The sequence below is a fragment of the Astyanax mexicanus genome, chromosome 17 (assembly GCF_023375975.1).
Source record: "Astyanax mexicanus isolate ESR-SI-001 chromosome 17, AstMex3_surface, whole genome shotgun sequence".
In the NCBI taxonomy this organism is placed as follows: domain Eukaryota; kingdom Metazoa; phylum Chordata; class Actinopteri; order Characiformes; family Acestrorhamphidae; genus Astyanax; species Astyanax mexicanus.
The window spans coordinates 7047593-7065782 of record NC_064424.1 but is presented as its reverse complement, the minus strand read 5'-3'; the positions used below and the strand labels follow the sequence as shown (position 1 = coordinate 7065782).

General features: G+C 34.0%; 2 protein-coding genes across 3 annotated transcripts; one reads left to right on the top strand and one right to left on the bottom strand.

The window, feature by feature from the left end:
• Positions 1 to 2307: 2307 nt before the first annotated feature.
• On the bottom strand, positions 2308 to 10427 carry alg8 (ALG8 alpha-1,3-glucosyltransferase). Its single transcript, XM_022676013.2, has 13 exons — positions 10304 to 10427; positions 9863 to 9941; positions 7551 to 7744; positions 6818 to 6924; positions 6620 to 6687; positions 5695 to 5821; positions 5511 to 5614; positions 5294 to 5414; positions 4337 to 4476; positions 3888 to 4027; positions 3673 to 3770; positions 2871 to 2943; positions 2308 to 2745 (listed from the first exon to the last, which is right to left on the bottom strand). Exons 1-13 carry the CDS (start codon positions 10390 to 10392, stop codon positions 2511 to 2513), a joined length of 1575 nt encoding a protein of 524 aa, XP_022531734.2. The 5' UTR covers positions 10393 to 10427; the 3' UTR covers positions 2308 to 2510.
• ccdc90b (coiled-coil domain containing 90B) lies at positions 8408 to 16204 on the top strand. Of its 2 annotated transcripts, none has more exons than XM_049466555.1 (9): positions 8408 to 8506; positions 12927 to 13046; positions 14245 to 14348; positions 14774 to 14875; positions 14993 to 15034; positions 15133 to 15204; positions 15286 to 15339; positions 15451 to 15565; positions 15737 to 16204. In XM_049466555.1, exons 3-9 carry the CDS (start codon positions 14307 to 14309, stop codon positions 15790 to 15792), a joined length of 483 nt encoding a protein of 160 aa, XP_049322512.1. In that variant the 5' UTR covers positions 8408 to 8506; positions 12927 to 13046; positions 14245 to 14306; the 3' UTR covers positions 15793 to 16204. The 2 variants fall into 2 exon arrangements, with proteins under 2 accessions (XP_049322512.1, XP_007250122.3); XM_007250060.4 differs by lacking the exon at positions 8408 to 8506 and adding an exon at positions 11458 to 11841.
• Positions 16205 to 18190: the final 1986 nt, after the last annotated feature.

The window sequence follows — 18190 nt, the reverse complement described above, 5'->3', positions numbered from 1 at the left end:
AAAAGAGTTCTGTGGGGATATAATATATATATATATATATATATATATATATATATATATATATATATATATAAAATGTAACAATATAAGCAGAGGTTACACTAGCTGTTGCATTTAAATAATGGAGGTAGAATTACAGTATATTAGAAAAAAACGTGATTGAAAGTTGTCTGTTTTGCCATTGAAACCTATGGGGATGGGTGGGGATACACAGCCTTCTGAAACCGAACAGCAGGGGACGCCCGACCTGTGGTGGCTTCACTTTTGAGAGACGATGCTCTGTCCAGCTATATACAGTCTATGGTTCAAACATACTCAAATTTGTACAGCTTTACACCACAACACTAGCAGTAGTTTAACAAATCCTACATATAATTGTTAGTGGAATATAATGTTTTTCATTGCTTGTTGATTAGAGCTGCACGATACTGGAGAAAAAAAACTGACATTACAACTTAGCGTATCTAAGATACTGGGCAGATATAATCTGCTGCTGGTAAATATGATAATATGGACATTATGAACAGTATGAATTTACCTTTTGTATCAAGCAGCAAAATGTTGTAATATTTATTATTACTTTAACCTGCCTTACGTGACACTGCACATCATGTGATGTGAGTACTGCATGTGCACATATTCTAATGACAATGTTGTAATGATATATTGTGCAGCCCTATTCTAAACACTACACCACTTAGTTAAACAGTTTAAGACGATAACGAAAGAGAATATTTCTATTATCAGAAAAGCACAAGAGTGATCACCTAGTTTTCGATGTAGTTTTTTTTTTAAATCATTGATTAAATCATGCGTTTTGAGTGTACAGAAAGGATTTTGTTGATACGTTTAATAACTTGTATAAAGGGCTGATATACTTGTAAAGACTGAAAACTTGAAAAGACAAACAATAATCTGTATATTTTTCATGGAGTGAATACTGATTACTGACAAGAATTTATTTTTGCATAATCTGTAAAATTCAGGTAAATCATTACCTGGAATGAAATACTGTTGTGTTGTTGCCTTATTAAGATTAAACAATTAAAAACACATAAGAGTATTGAGTATTGTGTTTTATGTCTTTCATGAGCAATACTATTAGAAATAGTAATGTTTTTTATATATATACAGCTCTGAACAAAAAGAGACCACTTAAAAATGATGGGTTTCTTTGATTTTACCAAATTGAAAACCTCTGGAATACAATCAAGATGGATGATCACAAGCCATCAAACCAAGCTGAACTGCTTGAATTTATGCACCAGGAGTAAAGTTATCCAAAAGCAGTGTGTAAGACTGGTGGAGGAGAACATGCCAAGATGCATAAAAACTGTGATTACAAACCAGGGTTATTCCACCAAATATTGATTTCTGAACTCTTAAAACTTTATGAATATGATCTTGTTTTCTTTGCATTATTTGAGGTCTGATAGCTCTGCATCTTTTAGCTTTTTCAGCCATTTTTCTGCAAATAAATGCTCTAAATGACAATATGTTTATTTGGAATTTGGGAGAAATGTTGTCTGCAGTTTATTGAAAAAAACGACAATGTTCATTTTGCTCAAACGCATACCTATAAATAGCACAATCAGAGAAACTGATTCAGAAACTAAAGTGGTATAATATATTTTATCAAAATATTTATTGCTCCCTCTGCCCTAACATTAGGAGGGAGCAGTACATGCCTCCTCTGATACATCTGAAGCCAGACTCCGCTTCTTTACTGGGTAGTCAGCGTGCTCTGAGGAAAGCGCAGCAACCCAGCTATGATACATCAGCTAACAGATGCCTGTGCTGATTAGGGGTGGAAATCACAGGATAATTACATTCCTCACGATAATGATGATATCATGATACTGTGATACTCAGTATGTCACAAGACCTTGTTAATATACTCTAAGTTACTTCACGACATTTGTGTCACTGAAAAGGATAAAATACTTCTAAATAAACAAATACCGGAAATTATGGATTTATAAATTATGGTCATTGACAGGATTTTCACAACCAATATTCATCAAACGTTGTCTCTTTTTCATTTTTTGGGGTTTTATATCGAGGAGGACCTAACCTGGGGTGTGAACAATATATAATCAATATTATTATTTTGTCCCACCCTTAGAAGTGATGTGTGGAGACAGCACCATCTACCCACCCTGAGAGAGCAAGGCCAATTGTGCTCTCTCTCGGACTCCGGCTGCTGATGTCAAGCTGCATGATCCAGGACCACTCAAATTAGCCACGCAGTACTGTATTTTTTAACCAAGTGTTTCAGTCTGTAGAATGAAGAATCAGCTTACAAACTGTTTTTAAAAAAATTATCCTTTAATTAAAAAAACTACATACAGTACAAAAGTACTCTGCACCACCAAAAACCACCAAGAATCTATTGCATTCCAACATTTACCCTTTTCCCCAACAGGTTCAAATATTTGGTCTCAATATTTCACGCAAATTTACTCAAATTCCTACAGATGTCATTCCATGTAACCTTCAGCCTCCATGACCTACTGAGATTTAGCCTTGCCCGTGGTGCTCGGAGCAGTCAGCACTGAGAGGTAGAGTCTGATAAAGGAGTAAAGCACACCTAGTGCACAGTAAACAGAGGTGAGCAGCAGGGGGATGAAGGGCAGGGTGTGCTGCCAGGAAGTGAGCGGGTAGACAAATTCACAGATGAGCTCCAGAGGAACCAGACCCAGAAGATACGCCACTTCCACTGAATTCAGCAATGGGCCAGATTTACTGGATGATAAATAGAAAGTCAAAATATCATTGCAGTTTTATATAATAAAACATCATAAAACATTACTGAATTGTTGTGCATGTATGCATGTATCAAATTTATTTATTTATTTATTTGGACCAACCTGAAAAGCTTTGTCAGAGAGCTGAAACTGAAGATCGTAAACAGCAACATCAGGAGAATTTTGATAGGCAGCTCTGTCGTTGGAAAAAGAGTAAAAAGAGCTTTTAAAAAAGCTATGTTTACAGTAAAAGTAGGGATGCACCAGTGTAGGAATTCTGGGCTGATCTCAATATAAAACATTACACATATACAGCTTTACTGATTTTGCTATTTATAAGTATATGTTTGAATAAAAATGAACATTGTTGTTTTAATCTATAAACTACAGAAAACATTTCTCCCAAATTTCAAATATAATTGTCATTTAGAGCATTTATTTGCAGAAAATGAGAAATGGCTGAAATAACAAAAAAAGAAGCAGAGCTTTCAGACCTCAAATAATGCAATGAAAAAACAAGTTCATATTCATAAAGTTTTAAGAGTTCAGAAATCAATATTTGGTGGAATAACCCTGTTTTTTAATCACAGTTTTCATGCATCTTGGCATGTTCTCCTCCACCAGTCTTACACACTGCTTTTGGAGAACTTTGAGTCACTCCTGGTCCGGGTGCTGATGACAAGCTGCATGATCGAGATTTGAACCAGCAATCTCCCGATCATAGTGGAAACGCTTTAGACCACTGGACCACTCGAAGTCCCCAATATATAGAGTGACTTCATTCTGATTTGAAAATCAGATCAGATTTGTCACATTAAAGCAAAATATTTATCCTATTACAGTGAACACAGCCAAACAGTCAGACCAGGTTTTTATGTCACTTCATTATGAATTAAAAAACAGTGTTATAGTGTATAGCTCATACCCTGAGCTGTGAAGAGCAGTGGAAACAGGGAGAAGTGGCCGGTTGTGCTGAGGATCAGAAATGTTCTGGCATCTTCTTTGCTCTCAACTGCAAGCAAACTGGAATTTAATAGAAAAAAAAAAACATATGAGACACTGAGAAAACACGTCAGAGAAAATTGCTAAAAATCTTGTTTAGCATTTGTTATAAAAAATAATGAGAATGCCAAACATTACCTTAAAGGAAGAATTGCCATCAATATAGCTTTTTCGTGGACATGCCACCCAAACAAGAATGAACCAAGAGCACAGATAACCATACAGCGCAGGAAACCTCTAGCTCCATTAGGTCTCCGCCATATACTGAAGACCGCAGGCTACCAGGACACACAGCAAACAGATGAACAACACAAGAGAAGCAAAGCATCAATACATTAAAGTGACAGGCTGTAGGTTTTTGATGAGAATGTAAAATTGCACATGTTTAAAACATGCATTGTGTTGCAGTTTCTTTTCTGAGGGAATGAATCTAGTGATATTAGCAAGGAATCTACTGTGCTCTTGTTTAGCTCACTAGCTCTCCTCAGTTCTAACTCTGTGCTTCAGTGTATATATATATATATATATATATATATATATATATATATATATATAAATAAATAAGAGCACAGATCCAAACAACTTACCAATATTGAAAGCAATGTACAAATAAGTGTTATTAAAGGAGACACAGATGGAAGAACAGAGTGCTGGAACTCCTGAACCAGACCTCCAGTCATCGAGGCTTTGGAAAACTTGCTCATGTCAAGCAGCTTGAGTTTAACACCTACAAAATACAACAAATTATAGTTAGCAAAGTAAACTGAAACTGTAAAAAAAGAACCTGTTTCAATGATTTAACACACCTACACACAATCTGAAAGGATTTGTTAGTGAGCTGGTTGGCTGAATTAGGAGTGTTGGGAGAAGGAAATGCTATTATGCTATAAAAATGCTATAATGGGGGGCCAGGACCAGGACTAAAGATCCCTGGTGTAGAGCATATTAATAGGCCTGTCAGGATAATTATACTATCAATATATCCTTAAATGTATGGACGTGACCGCTGACCTTAATATGCCCACTGTGTTTTAATATGCTCATTTGTGTACCTAAAAAATATGCTTCACTAATACTTCATCAACACAAGGAGCATGCATTAAACATGAAGGGAAAAACATTATAAATTAGAATTTTAACTATCGTTATATCACTGGCTTTAAATGAGTTTTAAATTGACAATGATATTTTTGATCACAAAATACAGTACTGTGCAAAAATCTGAGAAAATCCATTTATCTCAGTAATATGAGTGTTTTTACCTAAAAAAACTTACATGTGTTACATGTGAGCCAAGCTAAAGAACAAAGTGTAGCTCCAGATTTCTCCTGGATGCTCCTCAGCCAGCATGTGTATATGTTCAGTTCCATCAGCAGCTCAGCTGGTATTTATTGTAATACTAATAAACACTTTCTGTCCAGATAAGAAGTTTTTTTATTTACTGAAATCCCCACAGGTGCCAAAAAACTTTTGCACAATACTGTATTTTTTTTTAATATAAAAATAAAAAATATATATATATTTAAAAAAAAATGTGTCCATACCCAAAATGGAAAGAGCTTTGTCTGCGATGTTGTAAAGAGCCCAGATATTGGGGGCCCAATAGGCATGGCAAAGCCCACGTTTGAATGGGAACAGTCTGGAAATGACTTGCTGAAGCTGCCCCTAAAAAAAATGCATTATAAAAAAAAAATGAAATGGACAATCCACAATTAACCCACTCTAATTATAAGATAAAAAGGAGGATTTAGAAATACATACCTTTACAATGAAGGGTCCAAAAGACACTGCAAATGTGGACAAAACAATCAACCCAAGTGCTACTAACCGCAAAGGGCTGAAACTCCTCCACTGCAGCGAACCATCTGAAAACGAAACAAAGGATATTTTAGGATTTTAGGATCTTTTGGATTTTGAAACAAAATAATGATGCTGGAAAATGTACCTGCATTATTCTGAGTGAAGCAGAAACATCTCAGCAAGAAGATTCCATAGGCCGGTGCAACGTACAGGTATATATGCTTCAGGTTTAGGAGGACGGCAAACAGCAGCGCACCTTCCAAGTGTCGTTTCTGTTTAAATTAAGGCATATAGAGAAGGACAGAGAAGACAAAAAGTGGACTTAATAGTGGATAAATTAATAGGATTAGTTTAGTATTTAATACCTTACTTTAAAATGATTTAAGTACGTATAATAAACAACAGTAAACCACTAAGACACTGATTATCTCCTACAATGATGCCTGTAAAAAGTTGGATCTCCATATCAGCCTGGAATAGTTTTCTCAGCCTCTTAAAGAAGTTCCTGCAGGTCCTGAACAATAGTTGCTGTTACTGAACAATAGTTGCTGTGCCAGAAGTGGTCAATCAAATCCATTAAATGGCCACTAAGCCCCTGATTTCAGCTCAAATTTGAAAAAGACAAAAAAATGGGAGCGGTAGTTTGGACGGGGCACTGGGTGATGTATGGGTTTAGAGGCGGGGCAGGAGAGAGAGATGATTGGCTGAGCTGCAACAACAGCAGCAGTGTGCCTCTGATAGCGGTGAGATGCAGATGATTGGACGTCAGCAGGGGGGCGGTATTATTGATTGACTGATCTGCATATTGTAATGTGGTGTCTGCGTACCAAATTTCACGGACACATCATCCGCAACTATAGCATAGCTGAACCTGAGAGGGCGCTACAGAGGACTGGTTTCATTACTTCAAAGGAACACATTTCAGCTATTAATGGAAAAAATATGGTTTAGGGTTTAGTGGCTCTTTAAAATTCCACCTCACACCCTACAGTACCCGCTGCTAATGTCTTTGTGTGTGGTGTAGGTTAGTTGATAAAGAAATAAGGAAAACAAAAGAAAAGCAACAATACCTGAAAATGCCGTGCAACCGACAGAAGCAGTACACCAAAGAGGAAGCCATTGTACTGGAAATGAATGTCTGCATGGAATTATTTAAGGTAAATTTAATCAAATAGTAAAGATAATTTGGTCATTCAGTATTATTAGGCCCTAGGCCTCCCTGTGTCACCTAATCAGTATTATTAAAAAAGTTAAATTTAAAAGGATACGGTCAACAATAAGAAGGCCAAAGTTCCACAACAGCAACGTAGCCAGAATGAAAGATGACTTTCCCAACAGATCCTTTCCTTTATCTTCCCGGCAACATTTGCAACATCTAGAAATAATGAAAAAACACTGTGAAACATAAACTTAAATATATTTACCTATATACAACTTTATCTATATATACAGCTCTGAAAAAATTAAGAGAACACTTCAGTTTCTGAATTAGTTTCTCTGATTTTGATATTTATATGTATATGTTTGAGTAAAATGAACATTGTTGTTTTATTATATAAACTACAGACAACATTTATTTCAAATACTAAATAAAAATATTGTCATTTAGAGCATTTATTTGCAGAAAATGAGAAATGGCTGAAATAACAAAAAAGATGCAGAGTTTCAGACCTCAAATAATGCAAAGAAAATAAGTTCATATTCATAAATCAATATTTGGTGGAATAACACTGGTTTTAATCATAGTTTTATGCATCTTGGCATTATGTTCTCCTCCACCAGTCTTACACACTGCTTTTGGATAACTTTATGCCACTCTTGGTGCAAAAATTCAAGCAGTTCAGTTTGGTTTGATGGCTTGTTGATCATCCATCTTCCTCTTAATTATATTACAGACGATTTCAATTAGGTAAAATCAGAGAAACTAATTATTTTTAAGTGGTCTCTAATTTTTCTTAAAAGCTGTATAGATACATTTATATAAATATATTTATTTCTTACTCTTTAACTGCATAAATGAAGACCAGATCGGTGAAGATGACGGACAGCCTCTGGAACAGAACTGTAGCAGGGCTGGCATAATTCAGATTCTGCACCACCAACATCTCCTTATCAAAGTACTTGGCGACATGTGACAGTCCATATTCAAACCAAGCGAAGAAGGGAGGATAGTCCAGGGTCCACTCAGATGTTGACTGGAAATGTACATAAATGCAGCATAAAGAAACATTTGAAGCAGTTCTACTTTAGCTACAGTGCAAAAGCAAATAAATTCATTTACACCTTAGAATAATAATAATAATAATAATAATAATAATAATAATAATAATAATAATAATAATAATAATAAAAAGATTATACATGGATTATTAAATGCTGGTCTTCTTATTTGGGCTGGAAGTTTAGTTTAGTTTAGTTTATATTGGTTATGCAAAACATACAAACATAAGAAAAGGTTAAAAAAAACAGATAATAATAAAGACACACAAAAAACACTTTGCATTTAAACAAATCAATACAAAAAGGCTAAAGGCTATAGGCTAAAGCAATCAGTTCTAACACAGATCTAACACTTCCATTTAAATCGCATATGAATAGTCAGGGGGGAAAAATTAGTGATGACTCAGCAGCCAAGTCACACAGTAATTGGCTGTTTCCCTCCACCTAAAAATATAGAGCAATATAAAAATATATAAATAAAATAATAAAGGCTATAAAACCTATTTTTTGGGTGTGAGTATTTTTTTATATTGCTACTAAATATACATAACATTAGTTGTTAGAAAAATTATGTTTAACTAGTAAATATTCATAATTACAAACATATAAATGAATCAAATAGTTCCGGTTACAGTGCATGAATAATTTAGGTGCCAATTTAGCTGGAAGGTCAAACTGAGAGAAAAAAAGGAAATATTTCACCCAAAAAGCCTTAAAAAGGACCAGCTGTTCTCCAGGTAAGCTGTGTTTTTAAAGTATATTTATTAAACATGTCAAATTTGTTGAAAAAACAACACACATGTACCTTAGCTGTACATTATTTACATTGAGAAATTGTTAGTTTGTTGCTAAACGTCTGAGCTAACACTTAGCTAACTAGCTAGCTAGCTAGCTGTAGCATAATAACAGCAGGCAAGGGAAAAGGCCAAAAAAATACACTTAAACACTTATTTAGGAGTGAACTGTGTGTAATTTACTGTTTAAAATGGTTTATTTAACTGTGAATTAATTTATCTTAATTATTTAACCATCCAATCATTAAGTAATTTGTTTGCCTGGTTTTGTTTGGTTAAACTAGCTAATTTATTGGCAATGTTTTTTTCTCACTGAAGCAATTTACTCACACACACACACATTTCTAATAGTGTCCTTAAACACATGCACACAAATATAATATTTTAAAGTTGTGATATGGGCTTAATAAAGTCATGTACTGTTTGTTCAAGCCTGTACCTTCTGACAGGCAACAAAAATAACATTTAAATTGCTTTATACTCCTGTATTTTTGTGTTTATGTTCATATGTCAGGGTACAGTCTGAAAAACCTGGAAAAGTCATGGCATTTAAAAATAGCAAATTTCCAGGCTGCATAAGTTTTGGAAAAATAAAAAATACACAGTAAGTTTTGGAAAAGTCATGGAAATCGATGGAGAAAATTTATTTTGAGTTAACAAATACATCAGCTCAGAGTTAGGAACACACTAGGAATCATTTAGTAAACTTTAAATAGTTAAACAAACTTTATCCGGGGAGCTGTTAACGTGTGGTTTCTGAGGGTGGTAACTCTGATGAACTTATCTTGTTCAACAGAGACAACTCTTGCTCTTCCTTTCCTGAAGTAGTCCTAATGAGTGCCAGTTTCATCATAAAGTTTTTGATGGTCTTTGCAGGGACTGCACTTGAGGATACTTTCAGACTTTTTGAAATGTTTCAGATTGACTAATCTTCTTTGCATAAAGTATTTTTTTTCTTTACATAGTTGAGTATTTCTTGTCATAATATGAATTAGAATATTACTCAAATAGAGCTATTCACTGTATACCTGTAACTCTACCTCTTCACAACTTTACAACTGATGCTCTCAAACACTTTATTAAGAGGCAAGAAATTTAAGCAATTAACTCTTGACGAGTTCAGCACAGCTGTTAACTGAAAGCCTGAATTCCAGGTGACTCTACCTCATAAACCTGACTGAGAAAATCCAGCAAAGATCTGCAAAGCTGAACATCTAAGCAGCTAAGGTCCCTATTTTGAAGAACTTAAAATATAAACATATTCTGGTTTGCTACAATGCTGAGAACCCTTTAACTTACCTCATAGTACCATTGGGACACTGGCAGAGAGTGAGTGACAGCAAGCCAGTTTCGATGAACTTCAAAATCTGTAGAGTGGCTGTAATAGAAAGAGTGATTTTAAATGGATCAATTATTACAGGTTATACAGCTGTATTGTATAGCTACTGTACTGAATTTCAGTGTCAGTTTCTAATAATTTCTTTACACAGTCATTTCACAGCTATTTATTTCTCTAACAAAAAATCACAAAGGGAGCATTAATGTATATGTGTGAATAATATGAATAATATTACACCGCCAGGGTCACATTATATATAATCTATATAAATATACAGATATATAAATATACAGGTATCTACAGTTACATAAATCGGTCTGTAGCCGCTTACAGACCGACCTACAAGGGGAACACGGTTCAGGGACAGTAGTTTATTTAGCGTTGATGTAAACTACACTTACTAGGCGTTTAATAGTAGACATTTGATGAAAGAAACTCCAAAAGCTAATGCCACAAACCAGCTCCACTCAGCGATCATGGGCGCAGCCATAACAGCAAACCGGATAACAAATCAGAGTTTATGGCGAGCCTGCCCACTTTTAAATATATTAAAAAACATACTGTCTCTTACTTTAGATGCCAAGATCTACCTTTTAGACCTGAAAGATATTTTGCTAGAAAGTGTATTTTGAGTCTCTGGATAACAGACAAACCTCATTCAGTAAGGCAATGGCAATGATCTGTAAAGAGTATTTCTCCTTGTGAATATATCATTGGATTTAATTTTGCTTATTAGTTTCAATCATTTTTAATCCTAGTTTGTTGTTGTTATTATTATTAACAATACTTATATTTTTGTCTCCTGTAAAAAGTATTTGCTACTGATATTTATGATGCAATGCTTTAACTAAAATCTGCAATAAAAATATTTCTAAAAAAAAAAATACTGTTAACCGCAAGGGGACGCCCGCGAAGGAGACTAAAATGAATGGGAGCGAATAGAGCTAAACGGCCAAAAACCCAAATAAAAAAGGTTTTACATAATTGTCCGGGATATTTGTTTTATTTCAGAAATTATAATAAAGTATTTTGCTAAGAATTTGTAGAAATGTTACCTGAATGTTTTTATTTTTCTACAAAAAACGTTTTTTAGGCAGAAAAGGCACTAGCATTACTGCTACTGTGAGCTGATTGGTTGGTGAGCTGATGCTATCTGAAGCTGTCTGGAGTTACAGCTAGGGAACGTATTCAGGGTGGAAACTACAGTTTAAAAACTTTTATTTTATATTAATTATGTCTGGTACTGAAACATTTGATAATGTTCTGTGTTGATTAAATAATAATATTTTAAGTATAAAAATTACACAACATTTGTAAACTCTGATTTACAATAAAAAACATGAAACAAACCATTAAATACATTAATAATTAATAATACTATTTATTAATGATTATTTATGTAATGTTTTTTTTATGTTTATTTAAATTTACTTACTGTCTTCCTATTATTTAAGATGTATTAAAAACAATACAATCACCCTAGTAAATTTAAGGTTACATTTTATTTATAAAAATAAATGAAGGTTTATTTAATAAAAGTCCGGGAACGCCCCCTTCCGGTGTAGTTGCGAAAAGGCAGGAAAACAAAATAAACTTTTAGCTTTTGTTGAAAAACTTACTTTGCGGTTATGGAGCTGTAGAACGGACTTTAGATTAATGTAATCGGTCGGATTTAATACAGTTATTTATCACCGTTAACCGCTGTAACTTTAGCTTATGGTTTATCTGTAGAACAGGGTGACTTTTCTCCTGGTTAGTCAGTAATCTGTTAGCTGGGGTTAAGAGAGATAAGGGCTAAGAACTGGGAAAACTGGGAGCATGGTGCGCTGGGGAGCTGTGGTACGCAGACACTGCGCTGCTCAGTTCAGGCAGCGGCTCTCCTCTCCCCCTCACTGCGTCCCCAACACCGCCTGGAGCTCCGCGTGGAGCAGCTTAAGAGGTGGGAAAACATCTCCCCTACTGCAGCTACTTCTCACAGCTGTGGAAGTCCATTTCCACCACCTAAAATAATAATAATAAATCCAGTATATTGTTCTTATTATTAAGTAAACTGTTATCTCATTATTTTAAGATAGTAAGTCGTTATTTTGAGATGATAAGATAGTATTTCAAAATAATGACTTATCTCAAAATTATGACTTGCTAATAATGGGATACTATCTCGAAATAGTGACTTACTATCTCCAAATTATGACTTGCTAATAATTAGAGTATCTAAAAATAATGACTTACTATCTCAAAATAATTACTTGCTAATAATGAGATAGTATCTGAAAATAATGACTTACTATCTGAAAATAATGACTTGCTAATAATGAGATGGTATCTCAAAATAATGACTTACTAATAATGAGAGTATCTGAAAATAACGACTATCTAAAAATAATGACTTGCTAATAATAAGATAGTATCTCAAAATAGTGACTTACTATTTCAAAATAATGACTTGCTAATAATAAGAGAGTGTCTCAAAATGACTTACTATCTCAAAATAATGACTTGCTTATAATGAGATAGTATCTTAAAATAGTGACTTACTATCTCAAAATTATGACTTGCTAATAATAAGATAGTATCTTAATATAATGACTTACTATGTCAAAATAATGACTTGCTAATAATGAGATAGTATTTCAAAATAATGACTTGCTAATAATAATATAGTATCCCAAAATAGTGACTTACTATCTAAAAATAAAGACTTGCTAATAATAAGAGAGTGTCTCAAAATGACTTACTATCTCAAAATAATGACTTGCTAATAATAAGATAGTATCCCAAAATAGTGACTTACTATCTCAAAATAATGAGATAGCGGTTTACCTAATAATAATAAGAAAAAATGTGCTGGACTTTTCCTGAAATTTTATTTGTCATCTATCATGATACATATTGTATTACCAGTTTTTGTTAATACACAGCCCTACAACTTTTGATAGCCTATATAAAATGTACCTGCAGTTCTAGGATGAACCAGATGTTATGTTACTGAGCGTGTTAATGTTAACATCTCATGTTTTTCAGGTCTCCATGTAACGAGCAGTGTTCATACATACGATGTACGAAAAGTGGAGCTCACACCTCTTGAACAGAGGAAACTCACCTTCGACAGTCATGCAGTGGTGAAGGAACTGGAATCTAATGGTGTAGTGATCTGTTGCTGCACAGTTTGTCAGCTCTTCTTCACTTTATCTACCAATCAAATCATTTTTAGTACAGCAGTGATACCAACATAATGAATGTGACATGTTGGAGTGCAGCAGGTTCTTCATGAGCTGGATCAGGAATGTTGAGGCAGATAATGGCTGAAACTGTGCACTTTCGTAAAGATAATTAAAAAGTAAAAGCCCTGATGAGGGTCTGGTACACTCGTACCAGTGCTGTACACACTAGGAATGTAAGGAAATATTAAAGCATCCAAGTAGTTTTTAAAAAAATACAGTATTAATTTTTTATTATTAGTGTACTATTGTAAAGATGTCAGACAGTGGTTCATTTAGTGTTGTTTAAACCCAGACCACTAGTTGGCAGTGTTGTATTCTGTTCTGTATTTAGATCACATTGTTCTGATTGGATACTAAGTAAACTTTTATTTTATTCAGATTTTATAAACTTTTATAATAGACAACCACCTTGCGTACAGTATTGCATTACATACAAATTAAGCCAGTCTTAAGCCTTGTATTGTGATATGTACTGAGACCTTAAATAATCTGTTTTTTTCATGTTTTTCAGGAAACACACAAAAAAAGTTTTGTTATGGTTTAAGAATATACTTTATCATACAGTAAAGTAGTAGAACCAACCAGAAACCTTAAATATTGATTAAAAAGAAAGAAAATAGGTAACATTTAACAACATAAAATTAGAACAGCCAGAAATTGTAGAGCATTTCTAATTTGCTTTATGGACTATTGTGCTGACTTAAATGCAGACTAAAAAACTAAATAATAAGACTAAACAACAATATGCAATATTTATAGTCTTCATTTTGATTAGTTATAAATAAAAATAAATTAGCTTAAGTCACACTCTTGACATAAACTATTATCCTAGTGGGGTACAATCAAGTTATCAACTTAGGGTGTGTGATTTTTGCCACAAGTGGCCATACAGCATCATGAAGAGATGATTTAGGCAAGTCAGTTTTGCCAAAGGTGGCGATATCATATAACATATATCATATTATATTAGATCATAAAACCTTTTGTCAAAAAATAGCCCTAATAGCCCTAAATGTCCATACCATATTGGTCACTGCAGCCAAATAATGCCTGGTCACTAGTAAATATCTATTGTAAATACAATTAATATATATCTGTTTGTTATATGTTCTGTTCAGGGTTTGAAAAGAAGCAAGCAGAGGTGATTGTCACAGCACTGGTGACTCTTACGACGGCCAACATGGACATTGTGTATAGAGATATGGTTACAGGAGCTCATCAGGTACAGCAACAACGGTCACCCGTCATTTTATGTCAGAGCTCCAGAATGTAATTATGTCACACCCAAGTTGACTGTGTTATAGTTACACAATTACAGGTGCATCTAAAAAAAAATTGAGTATCATTGAAAAGTTACTTTATTTCAGTAATTCAGCTCAAAATGTGAAACTCATATATTATATAGATGTATTACACACAGAGTGATTTATTTTAAGCGTTTATTTCCTTTATTGTTGATGATTATGGCTTACAATGAAAACCCAAAAATCTGTATCTCAGAAAATTTGAATATTATATGAGACCAATTGGTACTTTTGGTAGTGTGGGGAGTGTGCCAAGTCCTGCTAAAATCTGCATCTGTTTTCCAATATGGTCCACAGTTCCTTTAAAATTAAGCTGAAATCATCTCTGTTCTTTCTGTTTTAGGAAATTGCCCTTCAACAAATCATGGCACATCTTGATTCTATTAGGAAGGACATGGTTATTCTTGAAAAGAGTGAATTTGCCAGTTTGCGTTCAGAAAATGCTGTAAGATTTCTTAGAAGTTCTTTGAAACTAATAATATTTCGAAATTCTTAGGTGTTTTAGGTATTTAAAACTTAAATCCAACTGAATTTCTTTTTTTATTTTGTTATGTCTGCTTAGAAAATGAAAACTGAACTTGAACAGATCAAGAACAGATTGTTTGTAAGTATATTTTTTATTTAAATCATGAACATTTTTATGTTTTAGTCAAAAATACATTGTTTATTGAGGACTAAAAACATTTAAACGATGTATTTCAGGACGAAAGTCAAAAGATTCGAGCTGATGCCAAATTGGATATTAATCTTGAGCGCAGCAGGGTTACAGACATGGTAGGTAAATTAAATGTTACACTAGTTTTAAATTATTTTAAATGTGCAGTTTATTATATTTATAAACTTTTCATCTATTAGTTTACAGAGCAGGAGAAGAATCTAATGGAGGTTAACTCTGAGTTCAACAAGAAGGTACGTTTTTTATGAGGTTGTGATGGTGTTAAATTGAGAATATAATTTAAATAAAAAAGATTTTAATGGGTTTAGTTGCATGATTATACAATTTGTTGCTGTTGTGTTTAGACTGGGGAAATTGAAAGCAGCACTGTAGATACAACCAAGAAAATAGACATTGAAGTGGCTTCATTGAAAACCCTTCTGGAATCACTTAAACTTCAGACTGTGCGATATCTTGCAGGTATGTAAAGATGAGCTGTCTGATGAATCTGTTTAGAAACTTTTAGAAAGTAAACTTTATTACTGCTCATTAATTTATTGTCCTGACATGTTTAGTTTTATATATTTCTCTCTGTATTAAGAAAAGAAAACAGCACATTATATTACAACTGTCTTTTCTATTTTCTTTCAGCATGCATCTTCTCCTGTTTGGTCCTTTCTTTGGGTTTTTGGCGTTTATGGAAGTAAAAAAAAAACTGCAAACACAAAATGACCTCTTGCATATTTTTGCCTTGCAATTTATTTGTGATAACTTGAAGCAGCTCTTTTTATCAGATTTCTTCATCTAATATTTAGACTTCACTCCAAGAAACCTACAATCTATATTGTCTTCCATTGAAAGTTTTTTTTTTTTGTCATTAAACTCTTTATAAAGCTGCCACTTTGAAGATACAAAGCTTTTGCATGACTGTGAACAATGAAAATTCTAATATGAACAACATATATGTATCCATATCTTTACTGTACAACAGTTGTTTGGTCAGTCAGGCGTTTAACACAATATAACCAGATATGAGCGTCTGTTCTGTCCAGTTTTCACTATGCATATTTTTTTTCTTTTTTGTTTTGCAAACTTGAATAAAGTGCCTTTGTATGTAAATATGTATTAAGCTGTTTTTGTCCTATAGTATATGGTGATCAGAGCCCAAGAGTTTTATACAAATGTCTGACCATGCCCTACAATTTTAAAAGAAAGCTTATCTTGTACTTGAACGCATATCATTTTACAAATCACAGACCAGTGGTTTCCAAAGCAACCCAAGGTGGTACACCATATATATATATATATATATATATATATATATATATATATATATATATATATATATATATATATATATATATATATATATATATAGTGCTGGACGATATGGCCAAAATTCATATCACGATATATTCCTTAATTTCTGTCGATACGATATAATTTCGATATCGATATAAATACTTAGAAGGCCACAGAAAACTGCGAAGAATCCCTGCAATGGAAATATGTACCTACTACTGTCTGAAAATTTAATTTAAGTCTTTGAAACCTCCTTTCACGAAAACATTATAATACTTAAGAAATAAAAAATAGTCAAGATAAATCAATGCTCAATTTTATTTGCATATAGCAAAATAAAAACATGACATCCCTGTCAAACATAAGCCTATATAACTATTACCAATAAAAATAACTTTAAATTAGGACAGAAGCAGAGCTTCTTATTCTTTTGTAAACAAATTTAACAGATCAAAACAAAAGTCTTTCAACTAGGATAAAGAATAAACGAAGCCTTTATATACATAAAAGCAACAAGATTTTCCTGTCAAATAAACAAACCTATAGGCTTTATCAACTATAAATAACTTAGTTACAATATAAGCTACAAAAGTGCTTCAGCCAAAATACAACTCTTTATAAACATAAAAGGAACATGATATCCCCGTCAAATAAACAAACCTAAAGGATTCATAAACTTTAAATAACTTAAATAACTTACAACATACGCTATAAAAGTGATTCAGCCAGTATAAGGAAAATATTGTATGTAGTGGAACTGATTGAGGTGGTGGAACAGATTAGATGTTTTAACGTTACCGCTGCTAACCTGCTCCACTCTCCGACACAATTTGCAGCAAACTGAAGTTTAGCAGACCTTCGAGAGTTGAACCAAATCCTCACCACTGAACTAGACCTCCCTCCTTCAATTGATCACTTGTGGAAGCGGCAGGGGCATTCATTTTGCATCAAAAATGTCCCGTGCTGGGAGCCAAGAGGACCCGCGGCTGACCGAGAGGACCCGCGACTGACCGCTGACCGAGCGGACCCGTGGGTGGACCGAGCGGACCAGAGGCTGACCGAGCGGACCCGTGGGCGGACCGAGCGGACCCGAGGCTAGGCTAGGCTCGACTTGGTTCCGCTCCGTTCCACTCCAGCGCGGAGCATTTCAGATGCGAACCGAGCCTACCTTAGCCTTGGATCCGCTCGTCCCGGCTCCGTTTGGCTCCAGCGCGAGACATTTTAGATGCGTAGCGGACCCGAGCCTAGCCTAGCCTAGCCAAATCTAGCCTAGCCTAGCCTATCTGGCTACGTGCCTATGTGATTACATCATCACGCACAGAGATAGTCCAGCTACGGAGGCTGATTGTGTTCAGCTGTGCGGCGAGCTGACGCCAGTAAAACGCCTGTCCGTGACAGATTCTGTAAATAATACATATCGATATACCACAAAAATGATATCACCGTTATTGAAACATTTCTTATCGCGATAAATACCGATATCGAATTATTGTCCAGGCCTATATATATATATATATATATATATATATATATATATAGTTTTAGTGCATCAAAAACAAAATTTTACAACAAATACATGTATGTACAAGGGTTGTCAAAATCCCTGGGTCTTAAGACTGGTTCCATTGGAAACAATCACACTGTGACTATTGGATAAAATTAGGATGTTCTCCAGATTTAATGAACTTCCTAATAAGTCATTTTGTAGTATTTCTATTGAAATTTTCAGTATATATTTTTAGTAGTATTTTACATTGATATCAAGATATCCAATAGCCTTATTACGCTTTAATTTTTTCATCT